The sequence below is a fragment of the Psammomys obesus genome, unplaced genomic scaffold (genome assembly GCF_907164565.1).
Source record: "Psammomys obesus unplaced genomic scaffold, mPsaObe1.curated_primary_1811, whole genome shotgun sequence".
Classification (NCBI taxonomy): domain Eukaryota; kingdom Metazoa; phylum Chordata; class Mammalia; order Rodentia; family Muridae; genus Psammomys; species Psammomys obesus.
Genome location: NW_026590663.1, coordinates 2,921,753 through 2,945,640, shown reverse-complemented (window position 1 = coordinate 2,945,640; position 23,888 = coordinate 2,921,753). Strand labels below are relative to the sequence as shown.

General features: G+C 41.2%; 1 protein-coding gene and 1 pseudogene across 8 annotated transcripts in view; one reads left to right on the top strand and one right to left on the bottom strand.

The window, feature by feature from the left end:
* The window catches only part of Cadps2 (calcium dependent secretion activator 2), a 486,122-nt gene that overhangs the window by 414,217 nt on the left and 48,017 nt on the right, over positions 1 to 23,888 (top strand). For all 8 annotated transcript variants that reach the window (XM_055608125.1, XM_055608124.1, XM_055608126.1 and 5 more), the window contains one exon: positions 15,614 to 15,770. In XM_055608125.1, coding sequence (XP_055464100.1) covers positions 15,614 to 15,770 — 157 coding nt within the window. The remainder of the gene's footprint in view (positions 1 to 15,613; positions 15,771 to 23,888) is intronic.
* Positions 5,260 to 5,469, bottom strand: LOC129677508 (small EDRK-rich factor 2-like; annotated as a pseudogene).

Below are 23,888 nucleotides of genomic sequence, written 5' to 3'. Positions count from 1 at the left end.
GTGTGTGTGTGTGTGTGTGTGTGTGTGTGTGTGTGTGTGTGTGTGTGATTTTGTATCTGTTTTTTACAACAATGACACAATAAGGACGCGTAGGAAAGCTTGGGAGCTGTCCCCAAGATGCTTAAACATACTAGCAGAGCTGGAACGCACCCCTGTTAGGATGCAAAATAAGTTTTGTTTTATGTCCTGTAATATGATCATTTTGTTTGAAAATGTGGGCCAGTGAACACTAAATGGGAAATTTGTGATGAGCTTTATAAGAAAAAAACATTCGTAATTGTATAACTGACTGTACTCTTCCCTTTCACATCAAACTTTGTTTTCATTAAATCTTTGGTGGTTGTTGTTATTATTGTTTTGCCCTGCTTGGAAGGAACCTGTGCCCGGTCCTTGGTCCCCAACTAGCCAGTGTTTTTAAAGTTCTAATTATATATCGACATTCCCTGCAGACCTGGAATGGTCTCTCGCCATCTTGCTTATTCTAAGACTTAAAATTCTCTTTTCTATAGTTGTGACTTTATCTACAAAAACGATTTTCTGGTTTTGAGTTAAATGGAAGAAATATGTAGAATTAAATAAACACAATAAATTTTGGTGCCCTAAAAGTGCTTCTATTTTTGAGGAAGCAGATGTAATAAGCCGAAAGAAAACAGATCAGATATATATGAATTTAAAGAATATTTATGTTTAATGGAATCCAGTTCTCAGAAAATATGAGAAACTACAGGGCCTATATTTAAGCAAATTCTTAGAAAAGAGTATTACTACAGGCAACTAAGATTTATTGTATCTGGTTATAAATATGATCATTCAAAACATCTGCTTTTAGCTCACACTGTGGAATCTAGTTTTTAGCTTGCATCTGTCATGTGTGAACTTGTTATGGATATTTTATTTTAAACTGAAGAAACAGCTGCTTCAATAATTTGAAATGAATTCCCAGGAGGATGTTTTCTAGGCTAACATAACCGCTATGCTACAAAGAAAATGATCATATGATAAAATATAGGTATGTTTTGTCGTCTTTGTCTTGGTCTGAAAGAGATTATCATCAGAGTCTAAGGCCTTTCTAAATTGGTTTTACTCTGACCAAATATCCCATTTCAGTATGTGTTCCAGCTAAACAGGTTCAGCTAATATCCCCATATATTTCATAGTAATTAAAATTTGTTGTTTTTAATATAGTCAATGTGGTTGCTAAACACACTTGTTAAAGTCAAGCACAATTAAAATACAGATGCTACTTGCTTTTTAATCCATAACCTACAATTGACTTCACTGAAATGCTCAGGGCACAGAAACATCACCTTAATCTGAGCTACAGTGAAATGGGAACTATCCTGTTGGTTTCTTTGCAAATACTGTGTAACACAGTGGCATTTTTCTGTTCTGCTTATGCTCCAAATTCTTGGAATCCCACAGGGAAGAGAGGTGAGTAAAACTGTTTCCTCTTTTTCTTTCTTTGCATAAGATACCCCTTTAATGTAACTGTGAAGCAGGGCTCACTCTGATGGTTGTCTCTTTAAAGTCAAGGTGGGCCTTTCCTTGTAATGCAAAACTTTCCTCCGAGGGGGCTAGCCTTTGCTACTCTGTTAGGTGACTATATTTAATTAATAGTTGCATGGATAACTGATGCCTTACAGCCCAAGAAAGACACAATGTAAGAAATTTGGAAACTTTGGCTTTTTGTTTTGTCTTTCATTAATTTTTTTAAATTGTTTTTCTCCTCTATATTAGTTCTTCCTTCTGAGCAGTTCTAGGGAATAAGCTGGTCGGATTTCAAAGTCATTTCCAAGGTGCCTTGGTGGACAGCGCTCTATAGCGAGATTCACTTGGCTGGATGCTCGGGCCACTTTCTTTGCTCCACGCTGCACCTCGCTCCCTCCGCACTTCAGCTCCTCTGGGAGGTTAATGCATTTGCCACGAGGCGACCTCCAGGCGGCTCAGGTTGCCAGCCCTCTTTTCACTCTGCCTCCTGTGCAGTGCCACTCCACTCAACAGGACTAAGTGGCAATTTCTGTCTTCCACAATTTCCCAGTTAAGCGGGTGTCCGGCCACTCACCTTCTTGTCAGGAACTTGGTTGTAAGGCAGTCCCTCCTCCTCTGAAGGCCTCTTGACCCCTCAGGTTTTTCCTCCCCAGAAAGATGATTTTAGCTCTTTTCCAGCAAAATCTTTAAGACTTTCTCCACGTTTCAGGGAGCAGACTATATTGGAGCAGAGATTTCAAAGTAACGAATCTAACAGTTCTTGATCCAAAAGCCATTCCCTTTGACAGAATTAAGAAAAGTCCAAGTGCCGGAAAGCCCCGGGCTCATGAGCTCCGTATGTGCATGCAGGTGCAGACACGGTGGAAATGTATGTGCACACCGGTTTCCTCAGTCTACCCGTTTTATTCTCTGAAACAAGGTCACTCACCGAATCTGGAGCTAACATATTCAGGCTAAGCTGGATGGCTAGCAAAGTGTGAGCTACATGCCTCTGCTTCTTACAAGGAACAGGGCCTTGGCCTTGGCTCTTTGCACAGATGTCAGAAATCCAAACTTAGATCTGCCTGCTTGGGCAGCAAACACACATTTAACTGAGCTTTCAGCCTAGCCTCTGTTATTGGTTTTGGTTTGGACTGGTTGTTGTTTGTTGGACAGTTTGTTTTTTTGGAGAGAGGGTCTTTCTATAAAGTCCAGACTGGCCTTCAACTCATGACCATTTTACCCAATGTCCTCTTTCATGCCTTCAGCTTATTGATTGCTTATGTGGGCCACCACACAACTAGTTTTTGAGTTTGTGTGTCTGTGTTTCACTTTTTTGAAATGGGGTTTCTAACGTTTTATGTAGCTGAGGGTGACACTGAACTTCTGATCCTCCTGTCCCCATCTCCCTACTTTGGGAATGGCAGGTGTGTACCACCTGTTTTGTGATAGTGGTAACAGAATCCAGGGCTTCATGCATACTAGGTAAGGAGTCCATCAGTAGCCTTCACATCCAGTCACCTATAACATTGTAATTACTATAGCTCCGACAATATATTTTTCAAGTAGTGTAATGCTTTGTGGTTTGGTGGGCTCTTGCTCAATATTGCTTTGGTTATTGTTTCTAGTTCTTGTTTGGGCTTTATGGTTCATCTTCTTTCTTTGTTTGTTTGTTTATTGTAGTTTCATAAGAATATTAGGATTGTTTTCCTTGTATACTCTGATATTAACCCCCTTACAGATACACAGCATTCAGACATTTTATTTTCTCACAGCCTTGGGTTATCCTTCACTCTCTTAGCTGTTGCTTTGCTGTACATACGATCTTTCACATGATACAATCCCATTTGTCTGTTTTGTTTTTGCTTCCTGTGATTTTCATGTCTTACCTTAAACCTTCTCCATTCCAACATCTGAGTCTGCCTTCCCTGTTTTCTTCTAGTGTTTACGTAGTTTATTGTCATAGTTTCACAGTGGTTGGTTTTATATCTATGTGTTTAATCCGTTTTGAGTTGTTTTTTTATAGCTGATGAGAGTACAGGAATCTCACTTCATTTGGAGATCTAAATTTTTCAGTACTATTTATTTTTTTTAAGTTTTTTTTCTCCAATATATGTTCTCAGTGACTTTGTTGAAAACAGTTGACTGTGAGTGCAGGTTTACTTCTGTTCCATTGATGCATGTCTTTTGATAAGCTATTTAACCTGTTTATCTATTCATTTATTCAGTATTTATTCCATGTGTGTTCATACTAGTGTGCACAGTGGAGATCAGAGGACAGCTGCCAGAGGACAGCTGCCAGAAGTTGCTTCTTTCCTTTCACCAGGTTACGAGAACTTGGGTCATCAGACTTGGCGACAAGTACCTTAACCTGCTGAGCCATCTCACATGACCTTTGGTCTCTCTCTCTCTTTTTTTTTTTTTTTAAAGATATTATGTAGCCCACACTGGCCTTACACTCAGATTCCCCTGTTTAGGCTTCCCAGTGATAGGTGACAGGCATGCACCACCATGCATAGCTTCAACATTAGTTTTTAAAGCACATTACCTCGTTATTTGTATGTGGCTTTTAATGTATTTTTGTAATTACTCATAACCACATTTCCTTACATTTGTACAGAAAGAAATTTCTATGTTCATTAATTTTTACAATAACCTAGAGGCTAGAGAAGATATTGTTATTATGAATTTACAGACAAGGAAGCAGACATCCAGGCAAGAAGGAATGTACCTCTGATTATTCAAGTCCTGCCTCTAAGTTCAGAAGCTCAATGCCTTACCCACACATCTGAGGTTCATGTTTATCTCCCTCCGTTTTCAACTCTTCTGAGGCCAGGCAGTAGTGCTTGCACACCTTAAATCCCAGCACTTGGGAGGCAGATCTCTGAGTTCCAAGCCAACATAGTCTACAAAGTGAGTTCCAGGACAGCCAGAGATACACAGAGAAACCCTGTCTCAAATAAAAATAATAATAACTTCTTTGAGTAAACTGACAAAGACTTCAAAGTATATTTTCTTCTTCAGCATATTGATAAACTTCCCTTCTGCCTCTGTCAAATCACTGACACCGAGTCAGCATTGGAGCCAAGATAGATCTAGAACTAGCTGTGCCCATGATATCCAGTAGGTGCCCTGCCAATTGGTTCTTTTCAGTGAGGGGTTTCCTCCACCCCCGTGAGACTCTGATGTCATTAAAACATGTGCTACCTCCTGACATAGAGCTCCTGGGAGGAAACAGTACAGTCCCTCTTCTCCCTCTTCTTTCCCTCCAATCCAAATTGGAACAGATGCCTCCAATGCGATGGCAGGAAAAAAGGAAGGGGTGGGAAATGGGGTGAGGGGAGGAACTGATCCTGTGTTCCAAAGAAACTCTTAATTTTGGCTTAGATCTTCAGATGGTGGTTGGGGAAGGCTGGAGAGATGGCTCAGTGGTTTAAAGTATTTTCTCTTCCTCCAGAGAACCAAAGTTTAATACCAAGCACCCATGTTAGGTAACTAAGACTGTAAGTCCAGATGTAGGGAATCTGAGGCCATCTTCTGGTTTTCTTTTTTCTTCTTTTTATTTTTTTTTAATACTTTGGGGTGTGCTCCACGGGAATAAAAAATACTGAGAAGGAGTAACCCCCTCCCCCACGAGAGTGGCCAAAGGGCAGAGAGGCTACCTGAGGGGAAGGAAGGACAAAAGGAACCTGCTGCAGACTCAAGGCAAAGGGAATGCCATCGGTGCTGGAACCTATGAGCGCCACAGGCACACAGGTGTAGGGCAAGAGGACTGGACACGAAGCCACAAAGCTACGTGGGTTCCTTTTGCTTCTCTTTTGCCTCTTTCTGCTTCTGCTGCATGATCTCTGAGTCCCTGGGGGTAGAGAAGATGGAGCCCTCCACTTTCGCTTGCAGCAGTGGCAAAAAGCCCATCATCTTGGCGCTTTCCCCTTACCAAGTCGATCAATGTTTCTTCACATTCTTCTGGCTGGCAAACTCTCGCTGGTTACCACGGGTCATGGCTCCGAATTGCCTCTGTCGTTGAGTTCCCTTGTTCGGGCCAATAAATATGGTACACGAAAACCGGAAGATGGGACGTTGGCCATCTTCTGGTTTTCATAAGCACCCACGTGTACCACAATTATGGCATACATTCACTGAGACACAAACATACACATAAAGTTAATTAATTAAAAGACTGATTGAAACAAAGCAGATGCAGAGACTCATAGCCAAGCTTGTGGAGGGTACAGCGAATCCTATGAAAGAAGGGGGAGATAGAAAGACCTGGAGGGGACAGGAGATCCACAAGGAGAGTAACAGAACCAAAAAATCTGGACAGAGGAGTGTTTTCTGAGACTGATACTCCAACCAAGGACCATTCATGGAGATAACCTAGAATCCCTGCTCAGATGTAGCCCATGACAGCTCAGTCTCCAAGTGGGTTCCCTAGTAATGGGAACAGGGACTGTCTCTGATATGAACTCAGTAGCTGGCTCTTTTATGATATTCCCCTGAGGGGGGAGCAGCCTTACCAGGCCACAGAGGAGGACATTGCAGCCACTCCTGATGAGACGTGATAGACTAATATCAGACGGAAGGGGAGGAGGACTTCCCCTATCAGTGGACTGGGGGAAGGGCATGGGTAGAGAAGAGGGAGGAGGGTGGGATTGAGAAGGGAAGAGGGATGAGTCTACAGCTGGGGTAAAAAGTGAATAAACTGTAATTAATATTTAAGAAATGGTACAGTCAGAGTTTTTAAAAAGTAAGAGATTAAAACACATATAGTTAAAAAAAAAAGAGACTGATTGCGTAATACTTTCTCAAATCATCACTAGGATATTCACCACATCTTGACTTCCATTCACAAGACTAACTTCATCAAAATTACAATTTGGGACATAAATAATACTGCTGCAAAAACATGATGGCCTTTTATAGTTGGTAGCAAAGTCATAAATCTTTTTCAAGAAGTTAATGTTCCTTTACTTTTCATTCCCAGCCTGGCTCTGTCTTCCAAGTTAGCTTTAACATGAGCTTTAGGAATTTACCTGATAGTCCTGAAACAATGCAAAGCTAACACGGCTGCTAGGTTCTTAATTTTAGCTTTCTGTGAAGGTGCTGGCTGTGAACAGGAAGTGATATTTTGCGAGCCATGTGGGAAAGCTCTGGCTTCAAGTGGGAGACTGCCTTAATCCACATGATGGAGAGCAATGGAAGAAGACTCTGGCCTATGCATGCACACAAGAAAAAGAGTCTGAGGCTACCTGGCGTTTAATAGAAAAATAAGGGCAAGACCAAAAAGACAAAACAGAAAATATGATTTTAAAGTACTCCATAAGTATATGAGAACTTTATTTATAATTATAAGTAGGCAAGGTAAAACAAAACTGAGAACAGACGCTCCCTCCACTATTTTCAAGAACTGTCTAAGAGTAACATATTGTTTTCTTCTCCGAAAGAAGAGGAGAACTTTTTTTTTAAATCTTTTATTTTTTTTTATTAATTACACTTTATTCATTTTGTATCCCCCCATAAGCCCCTCCCTCCTCCCCTGCCGATCCCACCCTCCCTCCCCTTTCTGCATGCATGCCACTCCCCAAGTCCACTGATAGGGGAGGTCCTCCTCTCCTTCTTTCTGATCTTAGTCTATCAGTTCTCATCAAAAGTGGCTGCATTGTCCTCTACTGTGGCCTGGTAAGGCTGCTCCCCCCTCAGGGGGAAGTGATCAACGAGCAGGCCAATCAGATTATGTCAGAGGCAGTCCCTCTTCCCATTACTATGGAACCCACTTGGACACTGAACTGCCATGGGCTACACCTGTGCAGGGGTTCCAGGTCATCTCCATGAATAGTCCTTGGTTGGAGTATGAGTCTTTGGGAAGTTCCCTGTGTTCAAATAATCTTGTTCTGTTGCTCTGCTTGTGGAGTTCCCGTTCTCTCCAGCTCTTACTATTTCCCACTTCTTACATAAAATTCCATTCACTCTGCCCATCAGTTGGCCATCAGGCTCAGCATCTGCTTTGACAGTCTATACTGCAGAAGCTTTCAGAGGCCCTCTGTGGCAGGTTTCAAGGTGGTTTCCTGTTTTCTTCTGGCTTTCAGAGGCCCTCTGTAGCAGGTTCCGAGGTTGTTTCCTATTTTCGTTTTCTTCTGATGTACATCCTCTTTGCCTTTCAGGATGGGGATTGAACATTTTAGTTAGGGTCCTCTCTTTTGCTTAGTTTGTTTAGATGTACAGCTTTTAGTGGGTTTATTCTATATTGTATGTTTATATGAGTGAGTATATACCGTGAGTGTCTTTTTGCTTCTGGGTCAACTCACTCAGGATGATCCTTTCCAGGTCCCACCATTTACCAGCAAATTTCATGATTACCTTACTTTTCATTGCTGAGTAATACTCCATTGTATAGATGTACCACAGTTTCTGCATCCATTCTTCAGTTGAGGGGCATCTGGGTTGTTTCCAGCTTCTGGCTATTACAAATAAAGCTGCTACAAACATGGTTGAACAAATGTCCTTTTTGTGTACTTGCGCCTCTTTTGGGTATATGCCTAGGAGTGGTATAGCTGGGTCTTGAGGTAGCACTACTCCTAGTTGTCTGAGAAAGCGCCAGATTGATTTCCAGAGTGGTTGTACCAGTTTACATTCCCACCAGCAGTGGAGAAGGGTTCCCCTTTCTCCACAACCTCTCCAGCATGTGTTGTCCCTTGAGATTTTCATCTTGGCCATTCTGATGGGTGTAAGGTGAAATCTCAGGGTTGTTTTGATTTGCATTTCCCTAATGGCTAATGAGGTTGAGCATTTCTTTAAGTGCTTCTCTGCCATTCGATATTCCTCTGCAGAGAATTCTCTCTTTAGCTCTGTTCCCCATTTTTTAAGTGGATTACTTGGTTTGTTGCTTTTCAGCTTGTTTAGTTCTTTATATATATTGGATATGAGTCCTCTGTCAGATAGAGGGTTGGTGATGATTCTTTCCCAATCTGTAGGCAGTCGCTTTGTTTTGATGATGGTGTCCTTTGCTTTACAGAAGCTTTTCAATTTCATGAGGTCCCATTTATTGATTGTTGCTCCTAGAGCCTGTGCTGTTGGTGTTCTGTTCAGGAAGTTTTCTCCTGTACCAATGAGTTCTAGGGTATTCCCCACTTTTTTTTTCTAGCCGATTTAATGTGTCTGGTTTTATGTTGAGGTCTTTGATCCACTTGGACTTCAGTTTTGTGCAGGGTGATAAGTATGGATCTATTTTCATTTTTCTACATGTAGACATCCAGTTGGACCAGCACCATTTGTTAAAGATGCTATCCTTTTTCCATTGTATGGTTTTGGCATCTTTGTCAAAAATCAGGTGTCCGTAAGTGTGTGGGTTTATTTCTGGGTCTTCTGTTCGATTCCATTGATCCACCATTCTGTTTCTATGCCAGTAACATGCAGTTTTTATAACTGTTGCTCTATAGTACAGCTTGAGATCAGGGATGGAGATACCTCCAGAAGATCTTTTATTGTAGAGGATTGTTTTAGCAATTCTCGGTTTCTTGTTATTCCATACGAAGTTGAGAATTTTTCTTTCCAGGTCTGTAAAGAATTGTGTTGGCAATTTGATGGGAATTGCATTAAATCTGTAGATTGCTTTTGGTAAGATGGCCATTTTTACTATGTTAATCCTGCCAAGCCATGAGCATGGGAGATCTTTCCATCTTCTCATATCTTCCTCTAATTCTTTCTTCAGAGACTTGAAATTTTTTTCATACAAGTCTTTGACTTGCTTGGTTAGGGTTACGCCAAGGTACTTTATGTCATTTGTGGCTATTGTGAATGGTGTTGTTTCTCTAATTTCTTTCTCAGCCCTTTTGTCTTTTGTATACAGGAGTGCTACTGATTTTTTTGAGTTAATTTTATATCCGGCTACTTTGCTGAAGGTGTTTATCAGCTGTAGGAGTTCCCTGGTAGAGTTTTTGGGGTCACTCATATATACTATCATATCATCTGCAAATAGTGATAATTTGACTTCTTCTTTTCCCATCTGTATCCCCTTGATCTCCTTCGACTGTCTTATTGCTCTAGCAAGGACTTCCAGCACTATGTTGAAGAGATATGGAGACAGTGGGCAGCCTTGTCTTGTCCCTGATTTCAGAGGGATTGCTTTAAGTTTCTCTCCGTTCAGTTTGATGTTGGCTATAGGCTTGCTGTATATCGCCTTTACTATGTTTAGATATGTGCCTTGTATCCCTGATCTCTCCAGTACTTTAAACATGAATAGATGTTGGATTTTGTCAAATGCTTTTTCAGCATCTAGGGAGATTATCATGTGGTTTTTTTCTTTCAGTTTGTTAATATGGTGGATCACATTGATGGATTTCCGTATATTGAACCACCCCTGCATACCTGGGATGAAGCCTACTTGGTCATAGTGGATAATATCTTTGATGTGTTCTTGGATCCGGTTTGCAAGTATTTTGTTAAGTATTTTTGCATCAATGTTCATAAGGGAGATTGGCCTGAAATTCTCTTTCTTTGTTGAGTCTTTGTGAGGTTTAGGTACCAAGGTGATTGTGGCTTCATAGAATGAATTTGGTAATGTTCCTTCTGTTTCTATTTTGTGGAATAGTTTGAAGAGAATTGGAGTTAGCTCTTCTTTGAAGGTCTGGTAGAATTCTGCGCTGAAGCCATCTGGTCCTGGGCTTTTTTTGGATGGGAGACTTTTGATGACTGCTTCTATTTCTTTGGGGGATATAGGACTATTTAGTTGATTTACCTGGTCCTGATTCAGCTTTGGTGAGTCAAATCGATCAAGAAAATTGTCCATTTCATTTAGATTTTCAAATTTTGTGGCATATAGACTTTTGAAGTAAGTCCTAATGATTGTTTGGATTTCCTCAGTGTCTGTAGTTATGTCCCCCCTTTCATTTCTGATTTTGTTGGTTTGGGTGGTGTCTCTCTGCCTTTTAGTTAGCTTGGCTAAGGGTTTGTCTATCTTGTTGATTTTCTCAAAGAACCAGCTCTTGGTTTCATTGATTCTTTGAATTGTTTTATTTGTTTCTAATTGATTGATTTCAGCCCTGAGTTTGATTATTTCCAGCCGTCTACTCCTTTTTGGTGTGTCTGCTTCTTCTTTTTCTAGGGTTTTTAAGTGGGCCATTAAGTTGCTTGGATGAGCTGTCTCGAATTTCTTCTTGAAGGCACTTAGTGCTATGAACTTTCCTCTTAGCACTGCTTTCATTGTGTCCCACAAGTTAGGGTATGTTGTGTCTTCATTTTCATTGAGTTCTAGAAAGGCTTTAATTTCTTTCTTTATTTCTTCCCTGACCCAGCTGTCATTTAGTAACAAGTTGTTCAGTTTCCATGAGTGTGTAGGCTTTTTGCTATTTCTGTTGTTGTTGAAGTCCAGCTTTATTCCATGGTGATCAGACAGGATACAAGGGATTATTTCAGTCTTCTTGTATCTGTTGAGGCTTGCTTTGTGACCAACTATATGGTCTATTTTGGAGAAGGTTCCATGAGGTGCTGAGAAGAAGGTAAATTCTTTTGTGTTTGGGTGTAAAGTTCTGTAGATGTCTGTGAGGTCCATTTGATTCATGACCTCTGTCAGAGATATTGTTTCTTTGTTTAATTTCTGTTTTGTTGACCTGTCCTTTGTTGAGAGTGGGGTGTTGAAGTCTCCCACTATTAATGTGTGGGGATCTATATGTGGTTTAAATTTTATCAATCTTTCTTTTACAAATGTGGGTGCTCTTGTATTTGGGGCACAGATGTTCAGGATTGTGATGTCTTCCTGGTGGAATTTTCCCTTGATGAGTATGAAGTGTCCTTCCTCATCTCTTTTTATTAATTTTGGTTGAAAGTCTATTTTATCAGATATTAGAATGGCTACTCCTGCTTGTTTCTTGGGTCCATTTGCTTGGAAAGTCATCTTCCAACCTTTTACCCTCAGGTAATGTCTATCTTTGTGATTTAAGTGTGTTTCTTGTATGCAACAGATTGCTGGGTTTTGTTTACGTATCCATTCTGTTAATCTGTGTCTTTTTACTGGAGAGTTGAGTCCATTGATGTTGAGAGAGATTAATGACCACTGGTTGTTAGATCCTTTGATTTTGATGTTGGCTGTGTTCATAAGTTTGTGTGCTTGGTTGCTTTTTGTTTTGCTGTAGTAAGGTTAATTATTTCCTGTGTTTTCTTGACAGAAGCTAATTTTCTTGGGTTGTATTTTCCCTTCCAGTGTCTTCTGTAATGCTGGATTTGTGTGTAGGTATTGTTGAAATTTGTTTTTGTCATTGAATATCTTGTTTTCTCCGTCTATGAGGACTGAGAGTTTTGCAGGGTATAGTAGCCTGGGTTGACATCTGTGTTCTCTTAGGGTCTGCATGATATCTGTCCAGGCCCTTCTGGCTTTCATAGTTTCTGTTGAAAAGTCAGGTGTGATTCTAATGGGTTTGCCATTATATGTTACTTGGTCTTTTTCCCTTTCAGCTTTTAGTATTTTTTCTTTGTTCTGTATACTTCCTGTTTTGATTATTATGTGGCGGGAGGATTTTCTTTTCTGGTCAAATTTGTTGGGTGTTCTGTAGGCCTCATGTATCCTTATTGGCTTCTCCTTTAACTTGGGGAAATTTTCTTCAATGATTTTGTTGAAAATATTTTCTGGGCCTTGGAGAAGGGAGTCTTCTTTTTCCTCTATTCCTATTATTCTTAGGTTTTGTCTTTTCATATTGTCTTGGATTTCTTGGACGGTCTGTGTCAGGAATTTTTTGGATTTAACATTTTCTTTGACCGATACATCGATTTCTTCCATTGTATCTTCTACACCTGAGATTCTTCCTTCCATTTCTTGTATTCTGTTGGTTATGCTTACCTCTGTAGTTCCTGTTTTCTTCCCTAAATTCTTCCTCTCCATTATTTCCTCCATTTGTGTTTTCTTTAATTTTTCTAGTTCTATCTTCATGTCTTGAGTTGTTTTGTTTACTTCCTTCACCTGTCTGCTTGTATTTTCCTCTTTTTCTTTTAGTTCCTTCAACTCTGTCTCTTTTATTTCTTTCCATGATTTAATTATTTCTTCTCTGAAGGCCACAAGCTGTTTGGCTGCATCTTCCCGTATTTCTTCACGGATGGCTCTAATCTGCTTGTCTTTATCTTCCTCCATTTCTTTACGGATAGCCATGATCTGTTTGGTTTTATCTTCCTCTAATTCTTTACGTATTTTATCTGTTTCCTCTATTATTCTCTTCATCAACATACATGTAAGGTCATCTTCTTGATTTTCTATTATGCTGCATTGTTCAGGGCTGTTCGCCCCTGGATGGCTGGGTTCTGGAGATGCCATATTGCTCTGTCTTTTGTTGGTTGAGCCTTTACGCTGACCTCTACCCATTGGGCTGATTTAGGTTTTGGCTGTTAGTTTCTGTGCTTCCTGGAGTCCTGAGGTAGGGAGTATCCCCTTGGCCGTAAGATGATTTTTCCTGAAGGAGTCCTTCTCTGCTTTTTGGTTATGGTCACTGTATGGCCAGTGTTTCTCTGGAGTTGCCACTGCTCACCTCAGGTTTATAGCCCTGAGTAGTAGCTGTGGTGTATGTTAGGCAGGGGGGGAATCTCCTCTTACCCATAAAATTTCTCAAGACAGCTGCCCCACTGCTGGGTTTCTTGTTATAAATTTAGTGTGCTGCTGCTCACTAAATTTCCATGTACAGTCCTCTTGAAGAAACTGCTGATTCCCTAGCTATGGGGTTTTCTCCCAACAGGGAAACTCAGTCTGTTATCCTGGGGCGCACAGTTCTGTCTGAGAAAGTGGGAGGTGCACTCAGCAAGTCTCTGGGCCAAAGGCTGATTGCTCTGCTCTGGACCTGGAGAATGTGCACATAGGTTGAGTTGGCGCCTGGGGGCACTGCTTTGGTCTGGAGGCTGGGTGCCTCACTCTGGACCAGAAGCTGTGTGTCTCTGTCTGGGATGGCGACTGTAGGCACCGCTCTGGTCCAGACGCTGTGGGTGCAGCCCCCCTGAAGGATCAGGGATTCCTACAGTTTTGGCAGTCCAGCCAGGGACAACTGGCTGATCCCTGGCACAGTATCTGAGGGCTGCTGTAATGGCTCTTCGGCTCCTGCAGGTCCGAGGATGCAGCTGTGTGTCCCAGTGCCCCAGGGGAACGCAACAATGGCGGCAGAGCACAGCGCTTCTGCCTGCACTAGAGTCTGCGTGAGTCCAGGAAGTGTTTTGGTGCTGTGTGTCCTAAGCGTTAGAGCTGCTGACCCCCTCCGCTGGGGGTTTCCTTCTGCCAGAGACACGCAGTCTGGTGCCCTGGTGCCCTGGTGCCCACAGTTCTATCTGAGGCGGCGAATCACGCGCGCAGGCAGGGCTCTGTGCAGGCAGGCGCCTTTGTCCCTCCCGGCTCTGGGTCCGGGCTGGCTCCTGGGGCACCCGCGGAACCCGAGTCTTTTCCAGGGGATGTCTGGGTAACCTAAGGTCGGTCCCAATTGTTTCCTGCTCCGTGGGGTTATCTCTCGACTGGGAAATCCAGTCTATGGTGTTGTGGGCCCACAGTTCAGTCTGGGACCGTGACCAGATCGCACTGGCGGGTAGCTCTGGGCTGGCGACCAAGCGCCTGGCGGAACCAGGATCTCTTCCTAGGTTTAGCCGGGTGAGTTAAAGCTGATTGAATCCCCCACCGTGGGGTATCCTCTCACCTGGGAAACACAATCACTTGTGTTTTATGGCCGCGAGTTCTGATTGCTGGTCTCTGTGCCAATCCTGCTGTGCTGCTCTTCAGAATGAGAGTCCTCCCGGCGCTACCATCTTGCCCCACCCGAGAAATTTTTTTTAAGTGATCGTTTCATTGCCAGTCCTTAAGAGGCCTGGCTGAGTACAAAGTAAAAAACAGACCAGGCCTATGCTTGCACTGTTGTTCACGGTCTGAGAAGCAGGCATGTAATCACCTAGCAACATTGTGTCACATGAAGTGAAGTCTCAGGCTCCAGGGGCCTAATTCACACTGGTAGATGAGAAGTCCTCCTTAGGAAACAGGAGGTCATGGGGCTTTGCAAGCTAGTTAAGGCTTTTGGGAAGATGTTGGGAAGATGAAATGAGACTTCAAGTTGGGAAAGAGTATGAGCCTACTTAATGTCTTTAAACAGTAAAATGATGACCTGTCGCTGACTGGTGAGCGGAAAGGAGTAAAGACTGTTTCTAGAGAGCAGTTTACAGTATAGGAAAGCTCTGAAACACCAGTTAAGCCCACCTCTTATTTCTCACTTTTCATCAGTGTGACAAGAATATCTGACAGAAACAATGGAAGAAAGGAAAAAGCTGTTTGGGCTCGTGGTTAACAGGTGGTTCTGTCTGGTATGATGAGGAAGGCATGGAGGGCAGAGCACTTCAAATCAGGAAGCAGAGAGATTCAAGCCAGTTCCTAACTCCTAAAGCTTCTGAAAGCTCCCAAAATAGCACCACCAGCTTCGTAATAAGCCCCCGACACATACCTTTTGGAGAGACACTTCATCTCCAAACTGTAACAAAATAATCAGTATTTTAGTTGTTGATTTATTTGTAAAGATCTTACCACACTGTCCTTGAGACTCTCAAAATTAAAGGAGTAATGGTTCAAAAAAGGCAGTAGATTCAGTGGCAGGCTTTCTGATCACCTCCCCCTGAGGGTGAAGAGCTTTACCAAGCCACAGGGGAAGACAATGGAACCAGTCCTGAGGAGAGCTGACAGACTAGGGTCAAATAGAAGGGGAGGAGGACCTTACCTATCAGTGGACTAAGGGAGGGGCATAGGGAGAGAAGAAGAAGGGAGGGTGGGATTGGGAGGGAATTATCATACAGTATGATGCCAAATATGTTAGTACATCTGTTCATAAAAATGGTGATATTGGAAATACTCACATTAGTTGTGTATAGTTTTTATATGTGAAGAATTTTTCCATCTTTTTGTTTTATAAGTTTTTGTATGGCTTATGACTATGGTTTCTAAAGAAATAAATGCCTATTTTATGTTTTATTCATCAACGACAAATTTGTTCATGCATATGTGAAACCTATAAAATTTCTTATCTTAAAAAATATTATATTTATCACCCTGGTTTGTGAAACTGAGGCATGTTGTATGTTTTCAGGGGCATAGTACTTATATATGTTTCTAACAGGTCATAAATTTCTCCTTTACTTCTCTATCTTCTTGCAGGCATTTGCCTGGTGGCCGGACTTACTGGCTGAGCATGCAGAGAAGTTTTGGGCTTTATTCACAGTAGATATGGACACTGCACTGGAGGCCCAACCTCAAGACTCCTGGGATAGCTTTCCCCTTTTCCAGCTGCTTAACAATTTCCTCAGAAATGACAGTGAGTACTTGCATTCCCTTCCTATACAAAATGGCAAGGAAAGGTTCACGTCATCTGTGCATATATATATATATATATATATATATATATATGTATGTATGTATGTATACATACGTGTGTGTGTGTGTGTGTGTGTGTGTGTGTACATAGACCAAGCTTCATCTCAACAAGGTCAGCATGGATAACAAGGATGCTTGTTAAGCTCCCGTAGTCTGTGATGCCAGAGTCTAAGGGAGATGACACCTCCTATCTTTCACTGAACTGCAGAACAACTACTGTGTAGAATAGACAACTTTCTCATTGTATCTGAAAGATCAGAAAACCTATAAAGTCTGGCATTTCCAGAATACCTGAGACCAGGTCCATCTCTGAGCAACGTTCTGTGTCAAGGCTCCTTTTCAGCATGCTCTGTGATGGTGATGTGATCCTGAGGGTGGATTCATATCCTCAGAGGATAGTAAAATACTGCTACATGTATGACTTGTTCATTCATACTTAGGCATCAGAGAGGAAGTAAGGTCTTCTCTTGAGACTCTTGGCCGGTATAATAATAACTTTCACAGTTATCACAGTAGATGGCCTAGCAAACCAGTGCAAATTTTGGTTTTTATCAAAGCAGAAGCAGATAAATTCTTGAGCCCTTTCTGCACTAGGCCTTTTCATTTTCCCTACAATCAGTTTAGTTGCCAGTAGCTGCCCTTATGCTCTGGGTGGGGGTGAGGTCATCAATTCCCTGGTTCTTACTGTTATACCCCATGCTGGACTCTGCTTCCTGGAGTCTGGTCATGACTCTGTTTAATCCAACAGAAATCCTCTTCTTTCCTGAGTTTTTGATTATCCCAGATCATGTAAATCTTCCTCACACAATGGGCCTTTCATGTATCTGAGCAGGCCTCACCCCATTTATCCATGTGGCTTTGAAGTGTGGTCCTCAGAACTCTGGTCATCGTGTCACCTGAGTCACGAAAAGTCCATAATCCTATTGCCAAAGGCTGTTTGTTCCCACTCTACCCATACTTTCTATGCAGTTAACACTTTCTGTGGCTTCAAACTCTGAGTCAGCTTTGTTATTCTCTTTTTAAATGTTATTCTCTTTTTAACTATTACATTCTTTTAGTTTTGAAATTTAAAATCTATGTCTTTACATTTGCAGTCTTTTTTTTAAATTTTTTAAATTTTTTATTAATTACACTTTATTCATTTTGTACCCCCCATAAGCCCCTCCCTCCTCCCCTCCCGATCCCATCCTTCCTCCCCTTTCTGCATGCATGCCCCTCCCCAAGTCCACTGATAGGGGAGGTTCTCCTCTCCTTTCTGATCTTAGTCTATCAGTTCTCATCAAAAGTGGCTGCATTGTCCTCTTCTGTGGCCTGGTAAGGCTGCTCCCCCCTCATGGGGAGGTGATCAAAGAGCAGGCCAATCAGATTATGTCAGAGGCAGTCCCTCTTCCCATTACTATGTAACCCCACTTGGACACTAAGCTGCCATGGGCTACATCTGTGCAGGGGTTCTAGGTTACCTCCATGAATAGTCCTTGGTTAGAGTATGAGTCTCTGGGAAGTTCCCTGTGTTGAAATTTTCTTGTTCTGTTGCTCTCCTTGTGGAGACCCTGTCCTCTCCAGCTCTTTCTATTTCCCACTTCTTACATAAAATTCCATTTACTCTGCCTAACAGTTGGCCATCAGGCTCAGCATCTGCTTTGATAGTCTGCAGGGCAGAGCCTTTGCCTCTGAAAGCCAGAAGAAGTAAACAGGAAACATTTGCAGTCTTAATCTCTTAAATTACTCTTTGGTTGTATTTGTTGTTAGAACTTGATCTCTGTCTCTCTTTGTTTATTCTCCTTTTGAGTCTCCTCTTCTCAGACTGTGAAAGGAATTCACATAGATTCGACTGTGTGATGTGTGGTGCTGAATACCCACACTCCAGCCCAGATTCCAGGCTTCAGCTAGACTGAGAACCCCTCTTCCGGCAAGAAAAGCATCATGCGACAGCACCGGACGGCAGGGGCTTTGGTTCCACACGCACAGTCACATCTCAGCCACTTGACCTTTGGCAGTAGTTTAACCTCTCTAAGCTCTAAGGTCTTTATTTAGGGGAGAATGGTACTTACACTTACAGGATCACTGGCGGTGAGGATAAATAGAGTGACAACTCATGTCATGGATGCTGAGTAGATATCAGGGTACGGTAGGCTTTCCATCTGTAATTTCAGTCCTGAGTCCATCTGTAATCTCTGTCATTGTGCCCGTTCTATCCAGGTTCATTTACTATCCAAAAGGTGTATATTATGGAGCCAAAGAATTAAAGGGACAATTCCTACTTTAGATTAAGCCACAGTGTCTCTGCTCACAAGAGTCTGATATATTTAATTGGCCACATTGAGTCACTCATTCTGCATGTCAGCCACAGCCAGTTTAGAAAGGCCAATTTTGCTCCCTCCTACCAGAGAGGAGGCTCTGGATGCCCCACTTGTGTCTTTGTTGTCTGTCCTTATGCCCATTCTGCTGACAAAATGCAGGGTTTATATATCCAAAGATAAAGTTTAATATGCATATTAATATATATATTTAATATATATTTCTGTTATATATATATTATATATATATATAAAACAGAAAGCGCATAATTCATGGAAAAATAAGTATAGATGTCTTTTTAAAATGGCTTCCTCCATATGAACAAAAACACAAGACTGATGAGGATGTAGTGGACATAGGAACTTGAGTTCAATCCCAATACCAACATAAGAAACCAAACATGGTGATGATATGCCTTGTAATCGCGGTGTTAGAGATGTGGGAGCAGGTCTGAGTATCACTGTCTGGCCGGCCTAGCAGAATCTGCAGAGCCCAGGCCAGGAAGTCACACTGTCACAGGAAGCAATATGGACAGCTCCTGAGGAATGACACTGGAGATTGACCCTGTCCTCAGCACATACGTGCACAATAGTAAACATGCGTATATACACGAAGCACTACCTGTACTGTCTGTGTTGGAGTTTATTCCAGAAGAATGGTTTGTTAATGTTGATATCCCAACAGTAAAGATAATATATCATAAAAGACTGGATTTTTTCATATAGGAAATCAAATACTTTGTGGATTTCTTGACATTTTTTTTGAATAATCACAAATACATCAATGTCCTAGTAGTTTTATATTTATTTTTGAGAAATATTCTTGTATTTTCTTTTTTAAATAATTCATTTTTATTTTATGTGCATTGGTATTTTGCCTACTTGTATGACTGTGAGGGTGTCGGATCTCCTGGAACTCTTACAGAGAGTTGTGAGCTGTCATGAGGGTGCTAGGGGTTGAACTCGGGTCCTTTGGAAGAACAGCCAGTGCTCTTAACCTCTGAGCCATCTCTCCAGCCCCATATCCATGCATTTTCAAGTGTAAATTTGTGGAAGAGCAGAGTGAGAACCACATTCTTTTAATCTTTATTTTACTTTATATGTATGCATGGTGGGGGTGTATGCACAGCACATGTGTGTGTAAGTGGGGCGAGATCAGCCGAAGATGGAAGAGGGATTCAATCTAGAACTGGATATACAGCAAGTTGTGGGTCCTGAGAACCAAATATGAGTCCTCTGCAAGAACAATACATGCTTTTAACTACTGAGCCATCTCTCAAGACCCAAGAGAACCACAGATTTTAATTTTTCAGGTAGATTCATAAATATTTATCCCATGATCCCTTCATATTCCACTCCTATTTTATGAGGTTTCCTTAACATTAACTGCTGTTGAGTACATATCATACTATTTTGTGCTTATTTTATTGTGCAGTCCTGAATCAATAAAGAAGCACTCATTAGAGACCTCTTTGGGGCCTTGTCAAAACTGAGGGTACTTATATCTTGGCTTGGACTTTGCAGTGATTAACAGATTTTAGAAAACATCAATTATTTCTGAGAAAAACAGCTTCTTCATGTAGTGAGGTAAATAAAAGTTCCCCAGTGCCATAATTTCCTTTTGGAACTGGGAGATTGGTACAGCCTGGGGAATTCAAGGAGAATGAGTAACTTTCTTCCCAAACTCACAAGTTTTGTTTCAAAAGCAAGGCCATTAAATAACTTCTCAGTAGTTGAGTAGTTGATAAAAAAAAAATATCTTTTCCAGCTATTACTGTCACTTTTGATTATAATGAAGCCAGTGTAAATAATCATGTGTTTGTTTTATTGTATTTCTTTGATAGTGATTTGGCAAAATCTGTTTAAATATTTAGTGTCAACTTAAACTGCCCTCAAACTATTCCATTTTGAAATCTATGGGAAAACATTGTTTTTCCTTTCATTTCCCTTGAAAGGGAGATTTACATAACGGACATGCTGTTGCAGTTCTTACTGTATTGACCCAATTAGAGTTATTGTCCAAATCCCAATTAATGAGAACTTAAACTAGCCAGGAACACTAGCAACACAGAGCTCTGTGTGTTTAGTCTTGGGATGGGAGATAATTTGCTGAATAATGGTGCTTCCTTATAAAGGTGATTGCAGAGGGCTCACTGCTAATTACAGAGGATTTTTAAATATCATGATACAGTACTAATATGATTAAGCTCACATTTGCTTTTCCAAAATTTAAAATGACTAAGACCACTCAAAATGAGATGCCAATTATTGCTTATACTTTATAAGTGAACAGCTTTTTAATGCTTCAGATGTCCCCATAAGTTATTTATCATCATTTTATATTAAAATTTTAATGCTTTGATTTTTTTTATTTAATGAGCTGTTTATCTTTTGAATGGTGTAGGGAATCCTAAGAAAGACTCTTGGTTTTCTACCTGAGGAAACTAAAGCTGGTGAAGGCAATGAACCTGAGCAGGGGCTTTGCCCACAGGGAATTAGGGATGGAGCAAGATCACTTTATAACCAGTTCAGTTTCATTCCACAGTAACACTGGGGACATTGATGGGACAACAATATACATTCAATGAGCTTTTGATTTTACTTCAGAAAATGTTTATACAGCACTGAGTTAGAAGGAGAGAAGGACAGTATTGGTCATCAAGTACAGAATGAGTTAGATAAAGGGATAGGTTATCTTAGTGTACATGTTAAGAACATCTGTGTCAAGATTTCCAGGGGGAGTGAGTGGAAAGAGGGAGCCCTTAAATTCAGCTTCTCTTTTAAGGAGGAGGAAGATATTGTGTCTGAGGTGTGTCTTCACTTGTGGTTAGCAATGATTAGAGCACACTGGAGCTCTGAGAACACTTGGAGATGCAACGGGTTTTCCTCCAGGGAAGAGTGCCAGCTGCATCACACTTTTAGAAACTGTCCCCAACCTCCCACCCTCATGGCCTTACCCACTGATTCCCAGAGCAAGGCTGCTGAGGTAAACAAACTTAGGCTCCATTCCTGGCCAAAAGAATCTGCTCACCCTCCATGCTGCCTCTGTGTTCCCCATCTGCTCCCCCACCTAAAGATAATTAGATGGGATGGGCCGTTACCTTAAGAGGTATCTGAGGAAACACGTTGGAAACAGAGATGTACTAAAAGTTGAAGGGAAGGTGTTCTCATAATGAAGCAAATTAACATGTTAGCCAAATGATAGCTAAAGAACTACAAAGCAACTACAAATACATTCTATTCTTGCATAGTATTTTCCACAATTGTCCTGTGGAGAATAGATGCAGCCAATGACCGCTCCTAAGAAATGAAAGCCATCTGCAAATGGCACAGATCATTACGTTCAGCACTCCTGAAAGGCAGGCCCTTGCAGCCAGTCACCTTTTAATCTGTGGATATGCTAGCAAGTGGCAAATGACCATTCTATGGGGAAATGATTCCCAAGTGAAAAATGCCATGGTGCTTCTTCCTTAATTAACAGCCTTTTCACATTGCTAGCACATTAAAGCCATTACGAAGAACACCCGTGCTTATGTAATCAATGTCACAGCGTCTCTGCCTAAAGGAATAATAAATGTCTGGGCTCTATGCTAAGTGAAAACCTGTTCCCCAAGACTTTCACCTTCATAAAGATGGGCTCATAAAAATCGAAAAAAAGGGAAAAATTGGAATGTGGTCTCATGAGGATAAAAAGGCTAGTGTTAATAATTAACAAGGAGAGTGAAGAGGAGTCAAATTAGCCATAATAGAGCCCAGAGTGACTGGCAAAGTCACCTCTCATTATCAAAAAACTCATTAAGAAATGAAGAGGTGGAAATCCCGCTGGGCTACTCTCACACTTAGGCTGGATCAGAGATTATTTTTCAGATTTCTTTCAAATGAAGAACTGTGAGGTCACCATATTGTATAGTAGGTTAATCTTCAAGCTCTGAATATGAAGGACCGACCCCGGCATGTTATCCCACCCCCAGTGTTTAAATGAGCTGTGTGTCTGAAGTCCACGAAGCAGTGTTTACGGGGATGTCTGTATGTGCATACACGGGGAACAATGCAGAAAGGGTACAAATTCTGCCTTGTACCAAGACTCTACCAGCAGTGTTAGACATAGCCACTCTGCAAATGACGGAGGACAACCCAATGGGAAAATGTGTTTAACTCTGATCCCTAGAGATGGTTGAATTTTAAATTATACAGCAGAGCTTGTTCTCCTCAACAGAATATTGAAAGAGTAATGAAAGCATTTTCCATCAATGGAATTCCACAGAACTTTAGTTTCTGAATACATATTAAAAACAGTTTCAATCTGCATTCTCTTTACCTAGGATTTACTTGCTTAAAGATAACTGACCAGCTGTTCTATGGGTGCCTGGGGCCCCCCCTGCAGATTTACAGAGGCATGTATGCATTCTGCCTTCAAACCTCAAAAACCCCAGGCTTGACTGACACTGATCATGTTACAGCCTCACTCCCTCACTCCCATTAAGGGAGAAGGTATTGCCGGACATGACTGCAGACACTTAAAAGCTGTTGCAGACAACTCTGTCTTTCGTATTTTATGATCTCATAAAGGCAGCCTGAGAGCCGCTAGGTCATGAGGCATTGCTACTCTGAGTGTTTTGCTTGAAATTCTACTGGGTTTTGCCTGAATAAAAGCCATAGGAAACAAAAAAATGTGGATAAGTAAGAAACAATTCCTATCTTTAAGAAGCATGAAATCTAGTAGCAAATAGGGACATTTTTATGTTACTGACTGTATCTATAGATGGTTGTGAGATATCAGCTCAGTCTCTGGTCCATCCTCTGGGAGTTTTCATTATAATAGATTCTTTCTATTGATTGTTTCTATGTATCTGTTTCTATGTATATATTGATTGTTCTGTGTATCTATGTTTCTATGTATGTATCTATTGTTTCTATTTACTTATGTTATCTATACAATATATATGTATATATATTTGCCTTTTTTGTTCTGAAAGTAAGAAACACTGTGACATCTGAGTTCTCTACTGTCACCTTTCCTAAGCATTGTGTATATATATATATATATATATATATATATACACATAGATCTGCTTGTCTTTTAACAAGTGCCTTCAGAGGAAAATAAGATGAGCATGGTTTTAGGAACTTACTCTGGTGGTTAAAATAGGAGTTAAATATTAGTAAACTATATAAAATTACTTTTCAAACTTTTAACTGATTGAGGCTGGCAAGACAGCTCAGTGAGTAAAGGCACTTTCAGACAAGCCTGGTGATCTGAGTTCAATCCTCAAGACTCACATGAAGCAAGGAGAGAATTGGCATCAACAAACTACTCTCTTATTTCTGTATATACACACCCTGGCACCCACCCAGGAAAGTGATTGAATGTATTAAAATTTAAGTGAATTGTTAATGAAATCTAGGGTGTTTTCTATATTAGTTGAGAGGGATGCTATCAAAACCTCCACTAGAAAGTGTATGCAGGAAGACATTTATTGAGTGTGCATTTAATATACAAATCAGGCACAGTGATGCCACCTGTAATCCCAGCACACAGAGAGACAGAGGCAGGTAGATCTCTATGAGTTCGAGGCCAGCCTGGTCTACAACGCGCGTCCAGGACAGCCAAGACTACACAGAGAAACCCTGGCTTGAAAAACCAGGGAGAGAATGGGGTGGGAGGGAGAAGAAGAAAGAAAGAGAGAGAGAGAGAAAGAAAGAAAGGAAGAAGGAAGGAAGGAAGGAAGGAAGGAAGGAAGGAAGGAAGGAAGGAAGGAAGG